This window comes from Podarcis cretensis, assembly GCF_951804945.1.
Source record: "Podarcis cretensis genome assembly, chromosome: 8".
NCBI classification, from domain to species: domain Eukaryota; kingdom Metazoa; phylum Chordata; class Lepidosauria; order Squamata; family Lacertidae; genus Podarcis; species Podarcis cretensis.
Genome location: NC_137177.1, coordinates 20,019,576 through 20,037,351, shown reverse-complemented (window position 1 = coordinate 20,037,351; position 17,776 = coordinate 20,019,576). Strand labels below are relative to the sequence as shown.

At 43.6% G+C, this 17,776-nt stretch overlaps 1 protein-coding gene and 1 pseudogene across 8 annotated transcripts in view; both read right to left on the bottom strand.

Annotated features, from left to right (window-relative positions):
- The window catches only part of LOC307221623 (sulfotransferase 2B1-like), a 28,585-nt pseudogene extending 13,520 nt beyond the window's left edge, over nt 1–15,065 (bottom strand). The window contains exon 1 of the transcript XR_013843854.1: nt 14,966–15,065. The product of XR_013843854.1 is annotated as a sulfotransferase 2B1-like (transcript). The remainder of the gene's footprint in view (nt 1–14,965) is intronic.
- LOC307221604 (sulfotransferase 2B1-like) lies at nt 1,477–16,508 on the bottom strand. 7 transcript variants are annotated; one of them, XM_079986267.1, is made up of 7 exons: nt 16,228–16,493; nt 13,849–13,986; nt 11,393–11,601; nt 10,914–11,040; nt 10,196–10,290; nt 9,554–9,734; nt 1,477–1,687 (listed from the first exon to the last, which is right to left on the bottom strand). In XM_079986267.1, the coding sequence occupies exons 1-7, from the start codon at nt 16,322–16,324 to the stop codon at nt 1,578–1,580; spliced, it is 957 nt and encodes a 318-aa protein (XP_079842393.1). In that variant the 5' UTR covers nt 16,325–16,493; the 3' UTR covers nt 1,477–1,577. The 7 variants fall into 7 exon arrangements, with proteins under 7 accessions (XP_079842393.1, XP_079842396.1, XP_079842394.1 ...); XM_079986270.1 differs by lacking the exons at nt 1,477–1,687; nt 9,554–9,734; nt 10,196–10,290; nt 10,914–11,040 and adding exons at nt 1,696–3,534; nt 3,641–3,809; nt 5,152–5,246; nt 5,827–5,953 and having other exon boundaries at nt 16,228–16,507; XM_079986268.1 differs by lacking the exons at nt 1,477–1,687; nt 9,554–9,734; nt 10,196–10,290; nt 10,914–11,040 and adding exons at nt 1,701–2,492; nt 3,641–3,809; nt 5,152–5,246; nt 5,827–5,953 and having other exon boundaries at nt 16,228–16,508.
- Nucleotides 16,509–17,776: the final 1,268 nt, after the last annotated feature.

Genomic DNA, 17,776 nt, shown 5'->3' with positions numbered 1-17,776 from the left:
AGCAAACAGTCCCCACCCACAGCCTTAAAATCTTGAAATGCAATCTGAAAGGGGAAGGGGTCAAGAGGGAGCAGGAAGAAAATCTGTTCGTAAAAATTTCAAAGATCTGAAACTCATAACCAGATTGCATGGGATCTATTTGGGAAGAAGAGAAGTGAAATGAAGCGGGTCTCTCGACAGAGACACTACTCTCCCTTCTCTCTCACTGCTGCAAACAGGTGGAGGACTGCCGATAGCAGACAGTTCAGGGAAGAGAGGAGCCATGAGGTGCAGCAGAGCTGGTGAATGGACCTACTGTCACTTTTATCTCCCTCTGCTGCAGTCATTTATAGAATATTGAAGTTAATTTGAAACCTTCTGGAAACCATGGTACTGCCCCCCAATAAATGTAGAAGTGATCACACACACACACATCGTGATTTATGATATATTTCCAGGTCAAATATTATGAAATCACTATCACGAAACATTTTTGGACAGTGTACCAATACATTGCCCAGCCTGAGTCACAACCTGATTTGGCCTAAGCCTGGATCTCTTCCCCCACCGTTGCTGGGAAATTCCAGAATCAGACTGGAATTCAACTTGTATGCCAGCTGAGAATAGCTTTCCCCCCAGTCTATAGTCTGTTATATGCATCTTATCAGTTCCGTCTGGCTCACCAAACATGGCCGTCCCTGGCAGGGGTACCCTGACCAATGTAGTCCATGTAACTTTGAAGCAAGAATACTGTAATGAGCTCTTTGTGGGGCTGCCCTTGAGTCTGGTTAGGAAGCTCCAGCTAGTGCAGAATGCTGTGACCAGATTGCTGCTGCCCAGACCAAGAGTAGGCTGGGATAGAGTGAGTCATTATGGTACCCCATTTTCTGGCAAATTGATGCATGCTGTGAGTTGCAAAAATAAATGTGGCCAGGCACAATCTCCCTGGGTTTGGGCAAAACCTGCTTTCAGCTTTGCCACTGTGGTGGAGACTGATTTGTCTCTGCTGATAAACTACAGGGAGCAAAGAGGGACATTTTGTTGCATTCCAGCATGTGTTAAATGAAAACACCATAATATCCAACATTTCCCAACCCAAATCCAGAACACACACATTCAGGTCTCCTTGGCCCAGCCTGCTGTCTTGGGCCCAGTGCCTTACTTTCACTGTCTCTCCTCCATTGATGCTGCCATGATGATGCCAAGGCTGCTGCCACCACAAGACCTCAGTTGAGGCCCACCACAGCCACTGATGTACTTCCAGAAGCCAGCGCCACACTTCTGGAAGTGCAATTTGAAGTGCAGCCCAGCTTCTAGAAGTACGTCTGAGGCCACAGCAGGCCTCAATGGAGGACTTGCAGTCAAGGCCTTGCCTTCCTGCAGCAGAGGAGGAGCCGGGGCACCTTCTGTTAAGCTGGGATCTCTTGCTCAAAGGAGGACAGTTGGCAGGTATGAAAACACACATGTAAAAATTTTTGATTTAGAACAACAGCACTATTCCAGATCAAGTATCTGTTTATTTAGCAGAAGGTACCCAAACCATATCAAACATAAGAATGTGAAGGTGGAGAACAGCAGGAACAATGTTCTGTGATTCTTCATTCCCAAGGGAAGGTCATATTCACACCATGCATGTTCTCCCAGTAAACATGGTCGAAGTATTCGCTCTGCACCACTATCAGGAGGTTCTTCCAGTCCCCGGAGATCCCTAGAACAAGACAAGAGCAAGTGGCAACCACAAAGAATTTCACCTGAAATTGCTTCAACTTATATTAGAACTTTTCTTCCTCGTACTCAGGCATGTGGCAGCTCAGGTAGCTGATGTTAGGGGGAAAAACACATGCCCCCTAGGCTTTTGCTCTGAGCCCCTCCCCAACCATTCCCACCCTCCTGATTTGGCTTTCCAGCAGCACTAATGCATGCATGTTGGGTACCTGGACCAGCTGGGTGTCTCATCCAGCCATGCTTTCTTCTTGCACCTCAGAGATCTCCATTAACTGTGTGTCTGTTGCTCTGCCTGCTGAATTTCTGCTTGCATTCCAAATACTGTAGATGTGAAAGGCACAGAAACTGCCAAATCTAGCATAAACAATCCTTTTTTTTAACATAATTTTTATTAACAGGCCAATCAAATCACATTGTTTCAAATCACATTAATTCCAAATTATACAGCCAAATTTTTAAATTTTGTTGGGGGTACCCATACATCAAGCTCCAAACGAGGATCCAAACATCACTTCTATTACTGCTTTAATTAAACAGTTCTATCCAGTTCTGTCCAGATAGTCTCTTTATTACTTTCTTCATCTTCTTGTTGTTGTCATATATTCCTTTCTTTGCGATCTCTGATAATCTTCACAAGCAGGTTGGAAGCAAACATCGTCTGTGTGGGTTTTACACACTCCACAAGTCATAACTCATAGGGACAGCCACCATTCCCCTCCTCCTTCAAAAGTTTATCTTCGGTCTGCCCTTTAGTTTTCCCAGGCTTGTCAGATATCTCAAAAAGGGCTCTGCCAGGATAAGATCGCATTCCAATCATCATTCACATTCCAATAATCCTGGTCCTCCTCCCCCCGTCTTTCTTAGACAAGCCTGTCTCGCGAGACGCCATTTAAAACTGCGTCATAGAATTTTTCCATTCTCCGATTTTTACCAATCCTCTCTTTGATCTTTAATTCCCCCCCCCCCAGTTTTTAAATTCCTGCTTGTGATAAATAAAATACGGCGATTCTTCTTTCTTTGGGGTGGAGGGTTATTAATACTCACATAAGGCAAAGAAAAGAAAAGTTTTTTCCTCCACCCCCCTTCTTCACTCCAGACATACCAGTCTCTTAATGGCATTTCATCACTTGATTTATTTGTCCCGCACCGCCGCTCCGATCCTAGAGATCCATTAATCAGCAGTCTTATCTCCCGAACTTTGCTTGATGTATGTGCTTTAGCTTCTTTCCAATTATATATTTCCAGTTATATTTTCGAGCTAAAGCGAACCAGCACACGCAGATTGGAGACAGCGTCAGGAAGAGCCGACTTCACCGAGGGCTGGTGCCAAGTGACCGGCACCCCCTTCTTTCGAATCTGGGGGTGCATTATGGACACCGCTGGCAAGGCAGTCCCCCCCCCATCTCCTTGGGGGGTCGGGAAGACTGCATACTTCCCATAGCAGCCTCTTAATTACCTCGTGTGGGTCGGAGAGATGTTATTGTTGGCCAGCTTCCAATGCGCCACCTGGTGGCCCCCTAGCATAAACAATCCTTAGGCAAGTACTGTGTCTTGATTGCCTGGAGAATCAGGAACTTATTTTCAGGGAGTCCCCAGAATTATTGAGGTCTCAAAATCGTGCAGAAACACCCTTGTTCTCCAGACTGCCTCTTTCAGAATAATTTCTTATTTTGATCTGGACTTTCATGAAATAGATAGACTTAGGTGGGATGTTGCACAGTGAGAAAGGTATACAATCCTGCAAACTATGCCCATTTTCTGGGCCTTCAAACTGTGTTCACAGTCATCTCTGACTCCACACTCTATTGACTGGTTTCTGATTGACTTTTTCTGTGTGGCATCAAACAGAAAAACAGAAATAGAAGAGGTTATTCACCCTTGGTAAGCAGCATTGTGGCCTTATTCCTTGGCACTCCGTGGCAACCAATGTTTTTACCATTCCTCATGAACTTTGATTTTGTGCTCTCGGGTATTAAAGAAAAGTTGGACATCTTGTTGTCCTTCATCTTGTGGAAAGAGGCGTTTTCCACCACAGAGTCAATTTGTTGGCTGTTTAGCTCCTTGCCAAGAAAATGACAGATCTTCTGCACACTGCCTCGAAGGTCCTGCAGAAAGCAAAAGCAAATGGCTGTGAATCCTCATGTGATGGAGAGAGCTTGCCCTTCATCAGGAGGCACACAGAGAGCATGAGGACCAGTATGCAATGTGCACTGGGTAAGATGGATGCCTTGAAGATGTGGAATTTGCTGTTGTCACCATGCAGAAGTCACTGTGTCTCCAGCTGCCCCTCAGCCAGTACAGCACCCATGGGGCATCTGAGTCAGCAAGAGACATTGCCTTTGAGGCAGAAAAGCAGGTTATTGGCACATCTGTTCTAATGCAGAACAAAGGAAATGTACTCTGCACATGATATGCTGTGTATGTAGAGGTAGCAATGAATTTTGCACATACTCAGAATCCCCTTCCATCCAATATTACCAGAATCTTTCAACAACAACAACAAAGGCAGCTTCATGTGTGAATAATGTCAGAATTATATCTTTCTTCCCGAGCGGCCTTGCTTTCCTAACAATTAAGGGCAATTTCCAATTTACATGGAAATGAGCAGTGAAAAATATAACTAATCTAGGCTTCAACACGGGGCATGAACAAGCTAACAAAAACATTAAACAGTGTGTGGAAGACACAGAACACCAAGCAGACCTAGCCAGGTCCCCAAAATTTCTAATCAGCGAAACCAGAAGATACCTCACTTCCCAAATGCCATATATAACCAACCTTGAAATCTCAAAACATCAAAGGCCTTCAATCTGGCCCGTTGTTAGGCCCTCCCCTCAGCTATTCAGGAAGGCTGTTATAGGAAGACACCATATGAGGAGAGGAAATGCCCATGTGGTTCCTGGGCAGCAGGAAACAACAAAACATATCTTTTTCCATTGCCAGTACTATGTAGACATACAAGCAAGGTTTATCCTGCCTATCCTGCTTAACTTCCAAGGATGCACAGAACAACTTAACATCTCCCTACTACTCCAGGATGAAAACCCAGATGTTACATATTCAGTTGCTAGATTTTGTGCTGCCATTATGGATAGTCACCAAAGGATATTCACCCATTTGTGCTATAAACCAGTCCTAAACTGAAGGCCCATATTGCAAGACCATTATTCCCATAAACTCCACCCCTTATCGTTGTTTTAATTGCGTGCCTTTTGATCCTTATCAGTTTTAATTATCAGTTCTTCCTCATCAATTATTTGTGTTTAATCTCATACTCTATTCAAGTGTTCTATCCTATGCTTGTTTCTTTGTTCTTATATACCTTAGCAATCACCTGTCTGCTATTTTATTCATATGTTCCTCTTATGCCGGTCTGTGACCATAAGAAAGTTTTATTCATGTCAGAACTGGGGCAGCATGGCAAAACAGTTAAAAATGGACCTTTACCTGCTGTAGTTCTTCATAAGTGATGAAGAAGATGTTGGCTCTCTCCTTCATCTCCACCCAGCCTTTCACATGGTCAAACCAGGAACCATAACCCACTGGAAGAGCAAAGAGGAAGCAAGGGTGAAATGTAAGGAGTTGCGGGGGGTGAGTAGAGAATGTTATTGTAGATGTAGTGGAAACACCAGCCAGGAACTTGGAAAATAACTGCAATATCCCTTAAAAACAAAATCAGTAACAGGAGACTTCAATGCTACCCTGTGTACAATACCACCTGCTGACCGATCTATGTACTGACATTATTCGTGTACGAGAGAAGTAAAGCTTTGAATGAGTCAACAATATTACGCTTTTTTTTTGTTTCTGCCACCAGTGAGAATGTCTGCTATCATCGATTCTGATCTATTGTTTTGTTGGTGCCAATCTCACACTGAGGTTAAGGGCTTTCCTTAAATTTCACCCTATTCTCATTTAATGCCAATCATGCCAAAGGACATTTATTGATTTTCTTTAATGTAGGACTTCCCTGCATTTCTGCCCTTCTCCGTGTATCCAACTGGGGATTATAGTTCTCTGATAGGACTGTAGAGTTACATAAAAATTAATACTTTCTGGTGGTGGACATGACTGGTGCTGGGTCACAGCAAAAAAAAGTGGCTGATTTGCCTCCTTCCATACTTTCCCCACTCAGGAATCTCTCCATGAACTCTTCAGCAGTTCCAGGGTCCTTCAACACTTTAAAGCCTTTGGTGAAGTGGTAGCTTGAAACCATAGCATTTCTGGGGTTACGCAGAGTATAGACTACCTGTAACAGAGGAAGAGCTATATTGAAGGAGGGCCCAGGCACCCCAACACTATCAATAGGCAGAGTGTGGCAGGAAACTGAAGGCATGATAAATAAAACCTGACATGGGAACAGGGGAAGCCTCATTTCCCATTTTTGATTGTTCGGGAGCCAGAAGGTTCGGCTTCGGAGACATTTGGGATCCAAGGTATGACTGTATCTGAAAAACTCATTCATTTTTCATGGGTTTCCAGGGATAAAGCCAAAGCTTAGGACTATGCAGCTACATGACTTATGTCAAAAGCAAACTTATGGCTGACAGGTTTAGTGGACACTATGTCCACTAAATCCAAAATCTATTTACAGTGGTGCCCCGCAAGACGAATGCCTCGCAAGACGAAAAACCCGCTAGACGAAAGGGTTTTCCATTTTGGAGACGCTTCGCAAAACGAATTTCCCTATGGGCTTGCTTCGCAAGACGAAATGTCTTGCGAGTTCTTTCGAGTTTTTTTCCCTTCCCCCCCTTTTTCTAAGCTGCTAAGCCGCTTATCTGCTTATCTGCTAAGCTGATAAGCCGCTAAAAGCCGCTAAGCCGCTAATAGCGCTAAGCCGCTAAGCCGTCAATGGGCTTGCTTCGCAAGACGAAAAAACCGCTAGACGAAGAGAATCGCGGAACGGATTCTTTTCGTCTTGCGAGGCACCACTGTACCTAATTGCAATACTGACCTGACTTGGGATAAGTGACATTCACTATATCATCCAACACTTTGAAGTCGTTTTCCACATAGCTGAGTGTTTCCTCTGAGTACATTTCTGGAGAAAATGGGATCCCCTTGTATTTGAAATAAGGCATTGATGATACTGAAAAACTAAAGCTATGAGAGAGAGAGAGAGAGAGAGAGAGAGAGAGAGAGAGAGAGAGAGAGATTGATTATGCCACATCCTTAGGGACATTCAGGTAGCTACTGTTCTAGAGCCAAATTCCGGGGATAACTGGGGGCAGGGGAGAGTTCAGGAGGTGGTGGTGGGCCATCAGTAGATGCTTAAGTGGTACCACCAGGTGTGGTGGAAAAAAATTCAAGAAACTCAATTCTGAATACATGTCATATCTGGCAGCGCTGGGTCAGATACTGGTCAGCACAAAGAGGCAGAGTCCATTGTCAGTGAAATTAATGCTTTATTCAAGGAAATGGCAACTCAACAATTTTTCCAGGTCAGTCTTTCCCATATAGAGCTGTTGTCTGGACTGAATGTCCCTTTCTTGCACACTTTCTAAGGCACCTCCTCTGCCAGATGTTGCCCAAGCAGTCTCCAACTGTCTATGTTCATCTCTGGTCTCTTCTCTTCCCCTCCTCATGATCTTGCATGTTCTTTGAGATCGGGATACAGGAGGAGCTTCTTGCAGTCAGAGAGGGCCATTTCCGTGATTCTTCAGCAGCTCATCACTCAGATCTGCTTCCCCAGGGCATTCCCAGCAGAAACTTGGGAGCTGATGAAACTGGTTCCTGCCAGTGGTGCAAAAATCACTGTGTGTACTTCTCACCCGCAGGATAAAGGCAATTTGGGGGGGGAGGGGTGCACAATTAAGCTCCTTGCCAAGGGCACAAGGGAACCTAGTTACGCCACTGATTCCCTGCATGGAACATCCTAGCAAAGCAGACCCCTCAGGCTCCCCACCCAACGCCACGTCCTGTAACAGGCCTGGATCTCTCTGACTCAGCCTAAGCCTAGATCCCTGCCCCCACCATCAGTGGAATAGGCCTGAATCAGTCTGCAATTTAACTTGTGAAGAACTTTCCACCACTGGCTGCCTCTTCTCTTATTTTTCTTCTAGTCTTTGCTCTTCCCACTTTTCTTCAAGCAACATGCCAGCTGAGAATAGCTTTGGCCCCAATCTATAGCATGTCCACTGTAGTTCATGCACTGGAACCCTTGAGGCTAAATTACTGTAATGTGTTCCTTGTGGGCCTGTCTGTGAGTCTGGTTCGGAAACTCCAGCTGCTGCATGATGCTGCAGCCATATTGCTAACGGGAGCTTCTGGTCGAGAACATGTGACACCACTGTTAAAACAGCTGCACTGCCTGCTCATCTGCTACTGAGCCAGGTTCAAGGTACTTGCATTGATTTGCATCTTCAGTTGTGCCCCATGTTGATGTGTCTCATTAGAAAACAAGAAACCGAGCTTTCAGTGTCATTGGCCTTGCCATGTGGAACACCTTGGCAACAGAGATTCAGTGAGAGCCTTCTGTACCACCTTTTAAACACCTGCTTGAAAATTCTCTGTTTTGCCAGCCCATTAAGAGTACATTTCCCTCAAGGTCTGTTGCTGTTTGTTTTTAATTATTTTTTGTTTGTTTTTTAACTTGTTCTTAGCTTTTTGTGATTTTACTGTTTAGTTTTATGATACAGTGGTATATAAATATTTTTATGAATGAAAAGATAAATATTCATTTACCCAGTCTCTAACCTGTTATATAAATTTATTATATAACATTTATTATTTATTATATAAATTTATTATATTATATTATATTATTTATTATAAATTTATTCATTTAACCCTGCTGCTTAGCATCCAAAGAGGAAGTTTTCTAAGAGCAGTACATGCATTTTAAAAAAGAACCCAAACAGGGAAGGCATCTGAGGATGTGCCCTCATATTGGAAGGTGCCAGGCATGTTATCATGGAAGAACACAATCATCTTGTGACGCTTCCGTAGGCATCCTATCTTGAGCAGTGTGAAGAGTCCTTTTTGGCTGACGAGGTTGAAGGCCTTCATCAGGTCTATGAAGGCGATGTTCAAAGGGTATCTCGGTCTCAGCATTTCTACTGTAGCTGCTGCAGTGAGACCTCCAAGCTCTAAAGACACTTTGTGATTTGGTAAAAAAATAATAAAGAACAACTGTACCATTCCTGATCAGGTGTGTTTATTAGCACAGTGGTAGCAGAAACTATCCAAACCATATGATACATAAGAATGTGGAGAAAATCAGGATCAGCAATCTGTGATACTTCATTCCCAAGGGAAAGTCATATTCACACCACGCATGTTCTCCCAGTAAACACGGTCAAAGCGTTCACTCTGTGCCACTGTCAGGTGGTTCTTCCAGTCCCCACAGATCCCTAGAACAAGACAAGAGCAAGTGGCATGATCACCTGAAATTACGTAAACTTAAATTGGGACATTTCTTCTTCGTCCTCAGCTGTGAGGCAGGCAACCCCTCAGGTAGCTGATGTTACTGGTGTGTCTTAAGGGCCTGGAGAATCTGCAACCTGTTTTCAGGGAGTCCCCAGCATTATCCAGGTCTCAAAATTGTGCAGATACATCCTTGTTCTCCAGACTGCCTCTTTCAGAATAATTTCTTATTTTGATCTGGATACCCATGAAATAGATAGACTTAGATGGGATGTTGTACAGATAGGAAGATATACAATCCTGCGAACTGTACCCCCTTCTGAACCTGCAAACTGTGTTGACAGTCAGCTCTGACACTACGATCTATTGACTGGTTGCTGATAGATTTTTTCTGTGTGGCATCAAACATCCACAGAAAAAGAAGAGGTTCTTCACCCCTAGCATGAGCATTATGGCTTTATTCCTTGGCAACCAATGTTTTTACCTTTCCTCAAGAGTCTTGCTTTTGTATGGTCAAAAATGTTGTCTGGTGTTAAGGAAAAGTTGGACATCTTGTTGTCCTTCATCTTGTGGAAGGAGGCGTTTTCCACCACAGACTCAATTTGTTGGCTGTTCAGCTCCTTGCCAAGAAAATGACAGATCTTCTGCACGCTGCCTCGAAGGTCCTGCAGAAAGCAAAAGCAAATGGCTGTGAATCCTCATGTGATGTAGAGAGCTTGCCTTTCATCAGGAGGCACACAGAGAGCATGAGGACCAGTATGCAATGTGCATTGGGCAAAATGAATGTCTTCAGTATGTGGAATTTGCTGTTGTCACCTTGCAGAAGCCACTCTGTCTCCACCTCCCCTCAGCCAGTACCGAACACAGGGGGCACCTGAGTTAGCAAGAGACATTACCTTTAAGGCAGAAAAGCAGGTTATTGGCACATCTGCTCTAATGTAGAAGAAAGGAAATGTACTCTGCACATGATATGCAGTGTATGTAGAGGTAGCACTGAATTTTGCACATACTCAGAATCCCTTTCTAGCCAATATTACTAGAATATTTCAAAAAAGAAGGCAGCTTCATGTGTGAATAATATCAGAATTGGGGCTGCAGATCAACACAGTTAAAACTGGACCTTTACCTGCCGTAGTTCTTCATAGGTGTTGAAGTAGATGTTGGCTCTCTCCTTCATCTCCACCCAGCCTTTCACATGGTCAAACCAGGAACCATAAGCCACTGGAAGAGCAAAGAGGAAGCAAGGATAAAATGTAAGGAGTTATGGGAGGGAATAGAGAATGCTATTGTAGACGTAGAGGAAACACCAGTCCGGAACTTGGAAAATAACTGCATTATCCCTTAAAAACAAAATCAGTAACACGAGACTTCAACGCTACCCTGGGTCCAATGCAACCTACTGACTGCTCTATGTACTGACATTTTCCACATACAAGAGAAGCAAAGCTTTGAATGAGTAGATAATCTTATGCTTTAATGGGCTTTCTCCATTAAGGTTTCTTTTTCTTTCTGCCACCAGTGAGAATGTCTGCTATCATCGATTTTGATCTATTCTCTTGTTGGTGCCAATCTCACCCAGCTGTTAAGGACTTTCCTGAAGTTTCACCCTCTTCTCATTTTAGTGCCATTCTCGCCCATCTGAAAGGACGTTTATTGATTTTCTTTGAAAGCAAATAACAAATGTAGGACACCCCCCATTTCTCCCCTTCTCCATGTATCCAACTGGGAATTATAGTTCTCTGATAGGACTTTAGAGTTACGTAAAAAGAAATACTTTCTGGTGGTAGACATCACTGGTGTTGGGTCACAGCAAACAAGAGTGGCTGATTTGCCTCCTTCCATACCTTCCCCACTCAGGAAACGCTCCATAAACTCTTCCATAGTTGCAAGGTTCTTCAATTCTTTAAAGCCTTTGATGAAGTGGTAGCCTGAAACCATGGCATCTCTGGGGTCACGCAGAGTATAGACTACCTGTTACAAAGACAGGGCCACATTTAGGAAGAGCCCAGGCAGCCCTACCCTAACATTAGGCAGAGTGTGGCAGCAAACTGAAAGCACAATAAATAAAGCCTAACTTGGAAACAGGAGAAGCCTGCAGTGAGGACCTGGGCATGCATGTGGACCATGGCAAGTTCAATTTCTCGAGCAATCATGAAACTGCTAAGGAGATTTCTGATATTCCTCCCTATCCTCTAGTACAAAATATGGTATCCTCATAAAAATAAGCTGTGCCAAGTGTTTGTGCTCCAATATCCCATACATCTGTGTGTCAGAAACACAGAAGCCAAAGACAGGCTTGATGTGTCCGTCGTTCCTCTCTCACCTTGGCCTTGGAGTGGAGGAAGGACTTGGGGAAAAGCTGGAATGGCAGGTGAGTAGTCAGGATCCTGGGGGAAGGATTTTTCAAGGCAATCTGCAAATGATCGGCATACTCAATGCAGGGTGCCCTTTCCCCCAGTGGTACATTCTGAACCCATGTGGGGTCCCCTTGACTCCGGATTAAGCTCAAGATCTCCGACATCCAATGAGTACCTAGGAGAAAGTCCACCAGTCAGAGGCTTCTTCTATAAAACCACTTGTACATTAATGTCTGGCCCTTGCTAAATCAAATGGAGAAACTTAAACAATCGAATGGATCTTTGTCCCCTGCTAGCTATTCAGCATCCTCCTATGCGGCAAGATTCCCCACATCAGGGATGGTATACTGTTGTGAAGTTGACTATATTATTTAGCTGGTTGTTGCGCAGATGACAACAGACTCAAATCTGCTTGATCAGGCCAATGGCCTATCCTGTCCAGCTCCCTGTTTCTCCCAAAAGCCTGTGGGAAACCAGAGAGCAGAACATGAGCTCAAGAGCATTCTCCCCTCCTGTGGTTACCAGACAGTAGTATTTGGTAGCATTACTGCCTCAACTGTGGAGGCAGAGCACAGCCATCATGGCTAGTAGCCACTAATAGCCTGCTCCATGAATCTGTCTCCTCTTATTTGCTCCATCATGCATCACTTTACACTTGTTTACATTGACTTGCCTTTGCCATTTTGCTGACCATGTATTTTTAGTGTCAGCAAACCTGGCCACCTCACTACTTGATCATTTATGAACAAATTAAAAAGCACAGGTCCCAATACCAACTCCCAAGAAATGGGTCTTTTCTAAGGGAATGCCTCCCTCTTCTTCAAAGTGATGTTCTCCTTTCTCAGGACCTCCCTTCTTCCTGACGGCAGGAGAGCTGTCATTGTGGGAAGGTCACCCAACTACCACACCCCTGAAGGCCTCATCCACCACTTTCTCTGCCTCCTACTCTTTCTAGTTCTGCCACCTTGGCCTCAAGGGAAGGAACTTGTTCCCAGAGAACCAGAATCTCATGGCTCCTCTGACATACACATGACTTCTGTGCCATGGGGAGATATTCATACAATTGGCAGAGGGTGCAAAACAATGCAAAACCCCCACACCCCTGCTGGTTTTGAGAATTTGCTTCTTTTAATTTAGTTACCCATTGACTTTCCTGCTTGCTAGATTTCTGTTTTCTTGTGCGGTTCTTAGTCTAGTTTACTGTGGTTCCCTGAATTGTCCTGCTAGGTAGCTTTTCTACAGACTTCCTAGCCCTAGGATTTAGCTCCTGTGTTGTGGGTGTTCACAGGATTTTTATCCTGGTGGAATGTCACCTTACTGTGCCCTTGTCAATCCAAGTTGCTTTAATTCAATCATTAAGTGAAGTGCGTGTTAATTATGAGGACTATAACAGACAGATGGCATATTTGTCTATATACAATCAACATTTAGATATGGTTATCCTGACACAGCATCAGAGACAACTTTTGTAATATGGTGGCCTGAGCAAGGACAAAAAATTCCCCTCCCCCCCAAAAAATTATTTTCACAATAATACATTTAGGTACAGTTGCTTTTTTAATAAATCTTCTCAGTAGGTAACCAAATAAATATAGGTTTCATTATTATTGTGATTATGCACCCCCTCGGCTTGGCACCCCATGCAAGGAAATCACCCACACTGCCTATATCCAGCACCAAAAGCATTCCTAGTGACATGACAGAAGCATGCCATAACGCATAAGATTCTCCTGGGAATATTCTCAGTTCAGCTCACGAGCGCTGTAAATATCTGAGTTCAAATATCCCAGAAAGAAAGAAAGATTTGAAAATCTCTTACATTTAATTCTCCATATTTTCATGTCAGTTTGTGAATTTTCTTGCACATTTCTACAAAGCATTTCCCCTTACTATAATAAATTTTTATTCACACACACCCCCACTAAAGTATGTATTTTATGCACACTATTCTAGTATATGCATTTTTGTACACATTACTTAGCTGAAGAAGAGCATTGCTAAATTCAGAGAATGTCTGTGTTTCACTTTGTGTACTTCAAAAAGTGAAAAAAACATGTAACTTTCACATGTGGTGGACAGGTCTATTCAGCTATTCAACTTGTTTGCTGTCCACCTTCCTTATTTGTAAATTTCTTATAATTTATTTGTTTATTGCTCCTTGACTAATCGTTACCCACTGATGGAGAACTAACCTGACTTTCCCCCTTTATACCTGGTTGAAGAAGGTCTTATATATCGCAACATCTGAAAAACTAAACACATTCATTTTTCATGGGTTTCCAGGGATTAAGCCAAAATTTAGGACTATGCAGCTACTTGGTGGTTGTTCATGACTTATGTCAAAAGCAAACTTATACCTGGCAGGTTTAGTGGATACTTTAAGTCTAAATCCAAAGTCTATTTATCTAATTGCAACACTGACCTGACTTGGGGTAAGTCACGTTCACCATATCATCATCTAACAGTTGAAAGTCATTTTCCAAATAGCTGAGTTTTTCCACTGAGTTAAACTGTTGAGTAAAAATGATCCCTTTGAATTTGAAAGTAGCCATTGATGACTCTGAAAAACTGAAGATGAGAGAGAGAGAGGGAGAGAGATTATGTCACATCCTTAGGGACATTCAGGTAGCTACTGTTCTAGAGCCAAGCTGTGGATAGCTGGGGAGCAGGAGGAAGGGGAGAGTTCAGGAGTTGGTAATGGGCCATCAATAGATGGTTGAGTGGTACCACCAGGTGTGGTGGTGGGAAATCCAAGGAACTCACTTCTGAGTACATGTCATATCTATAAAGGCTGGGTCAGATACTGGTCAGCGCAAAGAGGAAGAGTCCGTTGTCAGTGAAATCAGTGCTTTATTCAAGGAAATGGCATACAACTTAGCAATACTTCCTGGTCAGTCTTTCTTTTATGGAGCTGTTGTCGGGACTGAATGTCCCTTTCTTCCACACTTTCTAAGGCTCCTCCTCTCCTGGATGTTACCCAAGCAGTCTCCAACTTTGTCTGCATATCTCTTGACTTTTCTCTGCCCTCCTCATGATCTTGCATGTTCTTTGAGATCGGGATACGGGAGGAGCTTCTTGCAGCCAGAAAGGGCCATTCCCATGATTCTTCAGCAGCTCCTTGACCCGCCCCCCTTATCTGCTTCAGTCTGAACTGCTCGCTGTCATCACTTTTCCCTGCTCAGTAAACCTTCTCAGCATCCTTCTCCTTCTCCCAATCCTCTCCTCCTGACCTCTCCTCAGTGTCTCACCACCAAACTCCTGACTCTGAGCCTTCAACTGGTGCCTCTCACCACACTGCAGCCAGCCAGATCCTGACAACAGCAGGCTTTCAAATCTCAATTTGATCATGGGCACATGTTTTCATACCGTTAACTCAAATCACTTCCATTAGGAAATAGGTCCAAAGACATCCTCTAGATGACTGCAACTATGTATCAACTACAGGAAAATCGGTTCACACCTACCCAAAGCAAGGCACAAACCCCTCTGTGCACACACACATGCACAACTGCTTCTGGGGCTACTCCCACACTGTTTACCTGAAGTGCAAGAGAGTCTTTCCTCTTCCCTGCTTCTGCCAATAGGAGGCCAGGTGAGGCAAACTTTTGCCTGTATATGGAACCCTTGATACTCTTTTTTTTTTTTGAATTTTTGAATTATTTTTTAATAGTTTTATTAAATACAAATTAGAAAACATACATATTCACAACAAAAGAAAATACAAAAGAAAAAGAAAATATAACTAACCAAGGAAAAAGAATTAGAGAATATTTTATCTCTTTTCATATTAACAGTTCTTTATACCTCTATAAAATGCTATTCACAATAAAGCAGTGAAATGAAAGATAAGATATCAGAAAAAAAGAACAAAGAAAGAATAAAGAAGTAAAGGAAAAAGATCAAAAGTGAAAAAATTTTAAAGTAGATAAGTACTCACAATACATAGCCGTTTCCCATCTATATTTATATTCAATTGTATAATTTCATCTTGTCCTTATCTACCTTAAATAATTTTTTTAAAAGGAAAAGAAAAGAAAAAGAAGACTTCCACCGTTTGCCTCACGCGTTTTTAATAATCCGATCATCAGAACCTCTGTCCTTCATATTTTTCCCTTTGGATATCCTTAATGCCTCACTTTGTATTTTTTATATTAGGAACTCTTAATACTCATGTATTGATTTAAAGCATTTCACTTGCTCAGTAGCTGAAAACATTTCCAGAACAGCTTTATGTAACAGTGGCAAACCAAGGGCAGAGCAAACAGTCCCCACTCACAGCCTTAAAATCTCGAAAGACAATCCAAAAGGGAAGGGAGGGGACCCCATTTGTAAAACTACAAACATCTGACACTGATGACGAGACTGCAAAGAATCTTTTTGGGAAGAAGAGAAGTGAAATGAAGCGGGTCTCTCAGTAGAGCCACTGCTCTCCCTTCTCTCTCACAGCTGCAAACAGGTGGAGGACTGCCAAGAGCAGACAGTTCAGGGAGGAGAGGAGCAGGGGGAGCAGGTGTCTCAGAAGAGCCAGTGGGTGGACCTGTTGTCCTGTCTTTCTTGCACTGCTACATTTATAGAATAAGGCAGTCAATTTAAAACCCATGCATGTTCCAATCTGGAAAAGGAAAGAGGGAATCAGAAGGAGGGAGAAGGAAATTAGGGAAGAGTTCTTCAAGGGGAGGAGAATGAAATTGAGAGGATCTGAAAGAACATAATCAAACCTTGAATACAGGAAGGAAACAGGAGCAGTCTTTATAATTCAGCAGCTACTGGAGCATCCTGTAGGTCAGGGAAAGATACTTACTGTGTGAGGAAACCTTGCAAAGAGTCTGCAGTAATATCAGGAAGTAAGAAGTGTCGGAAACTTCATCAGGTGTATTTGGAGTGCAACGACCCAGCATAGCATGAACTTCCTACATCAATAAAATGAAAGTGCCAATGAACTTTGGATGAAACCACTCCCAACCAGAGAGGGGAGTTTCTATTCCAGACCAAACATGCCTCTTAAAGACACAGGCCATGCTCACTACAGTTGAGTCTGGAGCTTCCTTCTTTTCCTGGCTCACAGAGCAAGACTTAAACATTCAGTCAGGGGGGAATGTGTGTTCTCCCCTCCCCCACCTCCCCAATTCATAGATGGGGAGGAGGTTCAATCTTGCTGGGGGAGGCACTTGCGAAGGAGCATTTTGCAGCCCTCCAGACCAAATCTGCTGCTCACCAGCTGTTTTTCAAAGACTCAACTCTGCTCAGATCAGCTTCCCCAGCGCATTCCCTGCAGAGGCTTAGGGGGTTGGTGGAACAGGCCCCTGCTAGTGGTGCAAAAATCATCTACCAGACTATGGAGTGGATGACATATACTGTATTTGTCCATGTAATAGACAAAGTTTTTGTCCTCAAAACTAACGTTTAAAAATGTTGCTTCCGCTAGGCTGAGATGGGAGCTGTGTTATTGGTGGCTGCAACAAGTGCTAGTATGGATTTGCTGTCAATACGACTTCTGGCGGCGAGGCAACAGCTGATAGGGAAAAGCTCCACAAGTCTGGGCAATCTCCCCCCCATTTTCTTAAGTTTGAGTCCCCCAAAATAGGGGGGGCATGTTATACATGGGGCCATGTTATACACGGAATGTGTCTGGTGACATGAAGCCACAGTTTCTGTCAGTTCATATGTGAAAGAAGCTTACCGTCCTCACACTGCAGGATAAAGGCAATTGGGGGGGGGGTTTACACGATAAATCTCCTTTCCAAGGGCACAAGGGATCCCAGTGTGTAGCAACCCCAAACTACCCATTAAACTGTGTCAAACAGCAGGGAAAACCAGCAGGCAACTCTGCAGGGGGAGTGGTACATTGGACTCACATTCCACCTTGGCTAACCAGCAAAATGTACACAATGATGGGGGTCAGACACACCTCAAGGGGGAGGGGGCGTCCCACAGCCTTGCCATTTGGTAGCCTCTCTCCTTAAATGGGGGAGTGTCTCCAAGTGGTTAAAGCAAGAAAAGAATAAGGTGCAGTACATTTGTATCCCAAGACACCTCAGTTCCTGGAAACATGTGAAAAGGGAGGTCATAAATCTTTCCTCAAAGCAAGAAATGAGGTGTGCCTTTAAATACTTGAGCCCAGTACTATTTTTCCAGATGGCAATGGCACCCACCTGAGAGGGGCCAGAAGGTGAGTTGTGGCTGGAAATCAACCCTGCTTAAGCCGCCCCACTTTCAAAATCAGGGGGCCCCAGAAGAAATGCAGAAATGTGGTGTTTTATTTCAAGGAACATTTTCCTGCTTAACAAAAATTCCAGTTAAAATCTGTCCCCAGCGCTCAGTGTCACTGGGCACCTCAAAATCACCACCTA